The sequence below is a fragment of the Coregonus lavaretus genome (genome assembly GCF_964263955.1).
Source record: "Coregonus lavaretus genome assembly, contig: HAP1_SCAFFOLD_7088, whole genome shotgun sequence".
Classification (NCBI taxonomy): Eukaryota; Metazoa; Chordata; class Actinopteri; order Salmoniformes; family Salmonidae; genus Coregonus; species Coregonus lavaretus.
In genome coordinates, this window is record NW_028164826.1 from 3,128 (window position 1) to 12,500 (window position 9,373).

The 9,373-nt window shown below is 45.8% G+C and overlaps 1 protein-coding gene across 1 annotated transcript in view; it reads left to right on the forward strand.

The window, feature by feature from the left end:
- Positions 1-4,920: 4,920 nt before the first annotated feature.
- LOC311115111 (WD repeat-containing and planar cell polarity effector protein fritz homolog) overlaps positions 4,921-9,373 on the forward strand; it is a gene marked incomplete at both ends in the record, with an annotated part of 15,420 nt that continues 10,967 nt past the window's right edge. The window contains 2 exons of the mRNA XM_084190315.1: positions 4,921-4,972; positions 7,141-7,191. Coding sequence (XP_084046441.1) covers positions 4,921-4,972; positions 7,141-7,191 — 103 coding nt within the window. The remainder of the gene's footprint in view (positions 4,973-7,140; positions 7,192-9,373) is intronic.

Genomic DNA, 9,373 nt, shown 5'->3' on the forward strand with positions numbered 1-9,373 from the left:
TGTGCCCATTGACATTAGTCTGTGTCCATTGACATTAGTCTGGGTCCCATTGACATTAGTCTGGGTCCCATTGACATTAGTCTGTGTCCCATTGACATTAGTCTGGGTCCCATTGACATTAGTCTGTGTCCCATTGACATAGTCTGTGTCCCATTGACATTAGTCTGGGTCCCATTGACATTAGTCTGGGTCCCATTGACATTAGTCTGTGTCCATTGACATTAGTCTGTGTCCCATTGACATTAGTCTGTGCCCCATTGACATTAGTCTGGGTCCCATTGACATTAGTCTGGGTCCCATTGACATTAGTCTGTGTCCCATTGACATTAGTCTGTGTCCCATTGACATTAGTCTGTGTCCCATTGACATTAGTCTGTGTCCCATTGACATTAGTCTGTGCCCCATTGACATTAGTCTGTGCCCCATTGACATTAGTCTGGGTCCCATTGACATTAGTCTGTGTCCCATTGACATTAGTCTGTGTCCCATTGACATTAGTCTGTGTCCCATTGACATTAGTCTGGGTCCCATTGACATTAGTCTGGGTCCCATTGACATTAGTCTGTGTCCCATTGACATAGTCTGTGCCCATTGACATTAGTCTGGGTCCCATTGACATTAGTCTGTGTCCCATTGACATTAGTCTGGGTCCCATTGACATTAGTCTGGGTCCATTGACATTAGTCTGGGTCCCATTGACATTAGTCTGTGTCCCATTGACATTAGTCTGGGTCCCATTGACATTAGTCTGGGTCCCATTGACATTAGTCTGGGTCCGATTGACATTAGTCTGGGTCCCATTGACATTAGTCTGTGTCCCATTGACATTAGTCTGTGTCCCATTGACATTAGTCTGGGTCCCATTGACATTAGTCTGTGTCCCATTGACATTAGTCTGGGTCCCATTGACATTAGTCTGGGTCCCATTGAAATTAGTCTGGGTCCCATTGACATTAGTCTGGGTCCCATTGACATTAGTCTGGGTCCCATTGAAATTAGTCTGGGTCCCATTGACATTAGTCTGGGTCCCATTGAAATTAGTCTGGGTCCCATTGACATTAGTCTGGGTCCCATTGACATTAGTCTGGGTCCCATTGACATTAGTCTGGGTCCCATTGACATTAGTCTGGGTCCCATTGACATTAGTCTGGGTCCCATTGACATTAGTCTGGGTCCCATTGACATTAGTCTGGGTCCCATTGACATTAGTCTGTGCCCATTGACATTAGTCTGGGTCCCATTGACATTAGTCTGGGTCCCATTGACATTAGTCTGGGTCCCATTGACATTAGTCTGGGTCCCATTGACATTAGTCTGTGCCCCATTGACATTAGTCTGGGTCCCATTGACATTAGGTCTGGTGTCCCATTGACATTAGTCTGGGTCCCATTGACATTAGTCTGGGTCCCATTGACATTAGTCTGGGTCCCATTGACATTAGTATGTGTCCCATTGACATTAGTCTGTGTCCCATTGACATTAGTCTGGGTCCCATTGACATTAGTCTGGGTCCCATTGACATTAGTCTGGGTCCCATTGACATTAGTCTGGGTCCCATTGACATTAGTCTGGGTCCCATTGACATTAGTCTGGGTCCCATTGACATTAGTCTGGGTCCCATTGACATTAGTCTGGGTCCCCATTGACATTAGTCTGGGTCCCATTGACATTAGTCTGTGTCCCATTGACATTTAGTCTGTGTCCCATTGACATTAGTCTGGGTCCCATTGACATTAGTCTGGGTCCCATTGACATTAGTCTGGGTCCCATTGACATTAGTCTGGGTCCCATTGACATTAGTCTGTGCCCCATTGACATTAGTCTGGGTCCCATTGACATTAGTCTGGGTCCCATTGACATTAGTCTGGGTCCCATTGACATTAGTCTGGGTCCCATTGACATTAGTCTGTGTCCCATTGACATTAGTCTGTGTCCCATTGACATTAGTCTGTGTCCCATTGACATTAGTCTGTGTCCCATTGACATTAGTCTGGGTCCCATTGACATTAGTCTGGGTCCCATTGACATTAGTCTGTGTCCCATTGACATTAGTCTGGGTCCCATTGACATTAGTCTGGGTCCCATTGACATTAGTCTGGGTCCCATTGACATTAGTCTGGGTCCCATTGACATTAGTCTGGGTCCCATTGACATTAGTCTGGGTCCCATTGACATTAGTCTGTGTCCCATTGACATTAGTCTGTGTCCCATTGACATTAGTCTGTGTCCCATTGACATTAGTCTGTGTCCCATTGACATTAGTCTGTGTCCCATTGACATTAGTCTGTGTCCCATTGACATTAGTCTGGGTCCCATTGACATTAGTCTGGGTCCCATTGACATTAGTCTGGGTCCCATTGACATTAGTCTGGGTCCCATTGACATTAGTCTGGGTCCCATTGACATTAGTCTGGGTCCCATTGACATTAGTCTGGGTCCCATTGACATTAGTCTGGGTCCCATTGACATTAGTCTGGGTCCCATTGACATTAGTCTGGGTCCCATTGACATTAGTCTGGGTCCCATTGACATTAGTCTGGGTCCCATTGACATTAGTCTGGGTCCCATTGACATTAGTCTGGGTCCCATTGACATTAGTCTGGGTCCCATTGACATTAGTCTGGGTCCCATTAACATTAGTCTGGGTCCCATTGACATTAGTCTGGGTCCCATTGACATGAGTCTGGGTCCCATTGACATGAGTCTGGGTCCCATTGACATTAGTCTGGGTCCCATTGACATTAGTCTGGGTCCCATTGACATTAGTCTGGGTCCCATTGACATTAGTCTGGGTCCCATTGACATTAGTCTGGGTCCCATTGACATTAGTCTGGGTCCCATTGACATTAGTCTGGGTCCCATTGACATTAGTCTGTGTCCCATTGACATTAGTCTGTGTCCCATTGACATTAGTCTGGGTCCCATTGACATTAGTCTGGGTCCCATTGACATTAGTCTGGGTCCCATTGACATTAGTCTGGGTCCCATTGACATTAGTCTGGGTCCCATTGACATTAGTCTGGGTCCCATTGACATTAGTCTGGGTCCCATTGACATTAGTCTGGGTCCCATTGACATTAGTCTGGGTCCCATTGACATTAGTCTGGGTCCCATTGACATTAGTCTGGGTCCCATTGACATTAGTCTGGGTCCCATTGACATTAGTCTGGGTCCCATTGACATTAGTCTGGGTCCCATTGACATGAGTCTGGGTCCCATTGACATGAGTCTGGGTCCCATTGACATTAGTCTGGGTCCCATTGACATTAGTCTGGGTCCCATTGACATTAGTCTGGGTCCCATTGACATTAGTCTGGGTCCCATTGACATTAGTCTGGGTCCCATTGACATTAGTCTGGGTCCCATTGACATTAGTCTGGGTCCCATTGACATTAGTCTGGGTCCCATTGACATTAGTCTGGGTCCCATTGACATTAGTCTGGGTCCCATTGACGTAAATGAATGGTCCTCTAGCTCAGTTGGTAGAGCATTGCCTTTCTAGGATTGTGGGTTCGATTTCTCGCTGGGGCCCCCCATATGTAAAATGTATGCAGACATGACTGTAAGGAGCTTTGGATAAAAGCGTCTGCTAATATTATATACTGGATATTAATGATGTAAGACAGTGTGAAATAACCACTTATCTCCATTGTGAATCGGGCCATTTACTATTAGTCTTCATTCTATTCATTTTACATCTATGCTCTAGGCTTACGATGACTGCCAACCAACCCTTGACCTTTATGACCTTGTGGGTGGGGCCTACGTTTGAGTCGGGGTTGACAGTTGCTGTCTGTCTCTCCATGCCTATCTGTTAATCTTTTTAGTCACAGAGAGAGAAATAAATGTTATTTTCCTTCAGTCTTTTCTTTCACAGTCTGGTAAACTTCAGGCGGAGATAGTGTCTCTGAGGCCAAACCGTGTGTGTGTGACAGGGTGTGACAGGTGTATGTGTCGTGGTTATATTTGTTTGTTTCTGACTTTGTGTGTTTTGCTATCAGAGCAAACGTTGGGTGGAGGGATATATCGGGGGAAGGCGGCTGGGGTGGTGAGGCGTGACGCTCCCTGCCAACCCCTGTCTGTACAGTATACATCCACCCAAAATCCTAGTTACCTGTCTGGAGGATACATATCAAACAGGACAGATGGAAATACTATGGAAGAAATATGACTGTATGAGAGAATGTTGATATGTGTGTGTGTGTGTGTGTGTGTGTGTGTGTGTGTGTGTGTGTGTGTGCGTCAGCGCTCCACCTTTATTAGTGTGACCTGTTCTAAGGAGCAGCAGCAGAAGACACACACACACACACACACACACACACACACAGACACACACACACACACACACCTCAGCAGCAGCAGAAGACACACACACACACACACACACACACACACACACACACACACACACCTCAGCAGCAGCAGAAGAGAGGATGTGATAAAATAGTGATGTGCTGTGAGAATCCCGGCCCGGAGTTTGGGCCGTCGCTAATAACACCCAATGAAAGCCTACTCTCAGCAGTTTAGGGGTAGAGGTGGTGTGTGTGTGTGTGTTGATTAGGTGCAACAAGGCGTGTGTGTGTGATGGAGTCTGTCCCGGAGGTGAAGGGGGGTTACAGCATGCTTCTCTCTTCATCAATATTATACCCCTCTATTCCCTCCCTCCATCCCTCCCTCCTTTGCTCCCTTGTTATCTGGAACGGAGTGCAGGCAGAAGGGACAGGACACTAGCTGATAGCGATTGTTTATCCCGTGGTGAGAAATTGCTGATCTGTCCGTTTTTCTGACAGACCGGTGATCTCTCTCTCTCTCCCTCTCTCTCTCTCTCTCTCTCTCTCTCTCTCTCTCTCTCTCTCTCTCTCTCTCTCTCTCTCTCTCTCTCTCTCTCTCTCTCTCCTTCCATCTCTCTTTCTCTCTCTGCACACAGATACAGATATTGGCACCTATCAGTACTATGACAAAGGAGAGCCAGGTAAATATGTTCCTATTTCCACCACACACACACGCATACACACACACATACATACACACAATACACACACGTGTGCATGTTGAGCAGCTGCACATCTCTTGTCCATCTTCAGTGAGATGATGCTCTCACTCAAAGCCATTTAATTTGGAGGATTACAGAAGTATGGCTTGATGTCTCAGTGGAGGAGAAGGATGGCTTGATATATACATTTACATTTACATTACATTTTAGTCATTTAGCAGACGCTCTTATCCAGAGCGACTTACAGTTAGTGAATACATCTTTTTTTTTTTTTTTTTATACTGGCCCCCCGTGGGAATCGAACCCACAACCCTGGCGTTGCAAACGCCATGCTCTATCAACTGAGCTACATCCCTGCCGGCCATTCCCTCCCCTACCCTGGACGACGCTGGGCCAATTGTGCGCCGCCCATGAGTCTCCCGGTCGCGGCCGGCTGCGACAGAGCCTGGATTCGAACCAGGATCTCTAGTGGCACAGTTAGCACTGCGATGCAGTGCCTTAGACCACTGCGCCACTCAGGAGTACATATCTCAGTGGAGGAGAAGTATGGCTTGATATCTCAGTGGAGGAGCAGTATGGCTTGATATCTCAGTGGAGGAGAAGTATGGCTTGATATCTCAGTGGAGGAGAAGTATGGCTTGATATCTCAGTGGAGGAGAAGTATGGCTTGATATCTCAGTGGAGGAGAAGGATGGCTTGATATCTCATTGGAGGAGAAGTATGGCTTGATATCTCAGTGGAGGAGAAGGATGGCTTGATATCTCAGTGGAGGAGAAGTATGGCTTGATATCTCAGTGGAGGAGAAGGATGGCTTGATATCTCAGTGGAGGAGAAGGATGGCTTGATATCTCAGTGGAGGAGAAGTATGGCTTGATATCTCAGTGGAGGAGAAGGATGGCTTGATATCTCAGTGGAGGAGAAGGATGGCTTGATATCTCAGTGGAGGAGAAGGATGGCTTGATATCTCAGTGGAGGAGAACTATAGCTTGATATCTCAGTGGAGGAGAAGTATGGCTTGATATCTCAGTGGAGGAGAAGGATGGCTTGATATCTCAGTGGAGGAGAAGGATGGCTTGATATCTCAGTGGAGGAGAAGTATGGCTTGAGATCTAAGTGGAGGAGAAGTATGGCTTGATATCTCAGTGGAGGAGAAGTATGGCTTGATATCTCAGTGGAGGAGAAGTATGGCTTGATATCTCAGTGGAGGAGAAGGATGGCTTGATATCTCAGTGGAGGAGAAGGATGGCTTGATATCTCAGTGGAGGAGAAGTATGGCTTGATATCTCAGTGGAGGAGAAGGATGGCTTGATATCTCAGTGGAGGAGAAGGATGGCTTGATATCTCAGTGGAGGAGAAGGATGGCTTGATATCTCAGTGGAGGAGAAGTATGGCTTGATATCTCAGTGGAGGAGAAGGATGGCTTGATATCTCAGTGGAGGAGAAGTATGGCTTGATATCTCAGTGGAGGAGAAGGATGGCTTGATATCTCAGTGGAGGAGAAGGATGGCTTGATATCTCAGTGGAGGAGAAGAGAGGAGGAGAGGAGAACAAAGGACAGAGAAAGACGAGCAGAGTCCTACATCGCATGTGTCGGCTAATTTAAGCTGTGAATTGATAATGGCATTCTATTAACACACACACACACACCACACTGATATTAACCTCAAATGTAAGACCCCGTTCTTTCCACAAGAGGGAGTCCCAGGCTCATTAGAATTACTAAGGCCCCCTCCCCCCCAACCCCCCCACCCACTAAACCACTAAACTGACCTTGGATCATTGTGTGGGGAACTAGGGGCAACTCCTTCCTACTCTGTCCTGAAGCAGGTGGCTGTGTCTGGGTGTCTTCTCAGCCTCTTATCTGATTAGGGGCCACTAATCCTGGAAGTGGGCTAAACTGCCAGCGGGGCCTACCAGACAGGCCACTTTCCTGCTCCCGGCGGCTGGTCGAGGAGGCATGTCGCTGGGGCTGGGCTGTCGGCTGGGCAGGGTGGAGTGTGGAGGGGCCCTGTTTAGCACTGGCTTGCTGCCCCTGTCCCACCTGGATACACACACACACGTACACAACGTACACAACGTACACCTGGAAACAGTATAACAGTGTACCTCATTGGTTTTGACCTCCTGTACTTTCCTCTTTCTTCCAGCCATCCCATCAGAGCACCACTACTACAGTGACAAACAGTATTTCTCTGAATGTAAGTCCTTTCAAATCACTGCCCTCACAACACAAGCCTTATGCAGAAACTACTAACAATATAAGAAGCCGTAGGTGATGATATTTTGTTGGGCTATATTGTACTATGTTGAGGCAAAAGGGGTGAAGGGAGTTTAGGAGAAGCAAGATGATTTGGGGTGGGGTTAGTTGGGTGATGTTGTAGTGGGCTTGTGTTGGAATAGGTTGAAGAACAGGTCAAGTGCGGTATTTGGGGATGGGGTGAAGTGGGGACTGGTTGAGCGGGTACGTGTGTGTGTGCACTTGTGTGTGTGTGTGTGTGTGCAGTGTGCACTGGTGAACATGTGTGTGCACACTAGTGGACGTGTGTGTGTGTGCTCCCCAGTCCAAACGTCCACCCCAGAGGGGCACCATTATGGACCTAATCATCATCAAACCAGGATGACCATTTTCCATGAAATAACTCTTAGCTAGTCAGTCTGTCAGTCAACATGCCTCTCTCTCTCTACTCATTTATCTCTCTCTCTCTCTTCTCTTCTCATCTCTTTCTCTCTCATCTCTCATCTCTCTCTCTCTCCCCATCTCTTCCTCTCTCTCTCTCTCTCTCTCTCTCTCCCCATCTCTTCCTCTCTTCCTCTCTCGCCCAGGAGGGGAATACAAACAACCCTTATCAGGAGACAAACACGCGTCCCCCTGCCCTCCCTCACCCCTCCTCCCCCCTCTCCCCCGCTACCTCATTTGCATGTATCTGTTTACCCACTCCCACTCGTTCTAAAAGAGAGACTACGTTTCTTAATGCTTTATTTTTAAATAGAGAGGGGGAAAAACTGATCGGAAAGTGATTACGCCATCTTGAAAAAGCAGACCTCCTTACCTTCCATATTAACACTCATGTATATGCACAGGGAAGGACTAGTCCCCAGAATTCAATTAACTTTTCTATTTTTTCTTTTCCTCTCTCTCTCTCTCTCTCTCTCTCTCTGCCACTGGAGGGAGTGATGGGGAGAGTATGGGGAAATTAGGGGGTTTGTGTGTGGAACGAGGTAGTTTCAAGTGGCGTGTGTATTTAGATATGTTCGGCTAACTTTGAGTTTGCCTTCCCGCAGAGGCTGGGGTTGAGATAGCTGTAGGAGAGTGTTACTGGCTTGCTGGCTACTGCGCTCAGAGACTCTGAAAGCTGTAAAACGTTACATCAAACAAATATGGCTTATCAATATTTCCGAGAGGTTTTTCAATAAGGAGAAACGTGTATGGAGTGTATATTCGTTGGTAACAAGAGTTTTCTCATTGCTGGTGCGCTGTGTTCTTATGGCTCTAAAACATCATCTCTCCATATTTGATCAAAACACAACTCAATACGACACCTGTAGTTTGATCAAAACTCAACAACAAAAAACACCTGTTGTGTTTTGATCAAACTAAAGGTTTCATATTGAGTTGTGTTTTGATCAAACTACAGGTGTAATATGACACCTCTAGTTTTACATAGTTGAGCCTCATATGTAAATGTTCCTGTATGTATGGCTCAGTTGGTAGAGCATGGTGCTTAAAACGGCAGGATTGTAGGGTTGATTCCCAGGGCTACCCATACCAAAAATGTATGCATGACTTTAAGTCGCTTTGGAAAAAAGTGTCTGCTAAATGGCATTATTATTATTATTATTATTATTATTATTATTATTATTATTATTATTATTATTATTATGTAGTAGTAGTAGTAGTAGGATCAGTAGTAGTGGTGGTAGTAGTAGTAGTAGTATCAGTAGTAGTACTATCAGTAGTAGTAGTAGTATCAGTAGTAGTGGTAGTATCAGTAGTATCAGTAGTAGTGGTAGTATCAGTAGTAGTAGTAGTAGTAGTAGTATCAGTAGTAGTAGTAATAGTAGTAGTATCAGTAGTAGTAGTAGTATCAGTAGTAGTAGTAGTAGTAGTAGTAGTATCAGTAGTAGTAGTAGTATCAGTAGTAGTAATAGTATCAGTAGTAGTAATAGTAGTAGTAGTAGCAGTAGTAGTAGTAGTATCAGTAGTAGTAGTAATAGTAGTAGTATCAGTAGTAGTAATAGTAGTAGTAGTAGCAGTAGTAGTAGTAGTATCAGTAGTAGTAGTAATAGTAGTAGTATCAGTAGTAGTAGTAGTAGTAGCAGTAGTAGTAGTAGTATCAGTAGTAGTAGTAGTAGTATCAGTAGTAGTAGTAGTATCAGTAG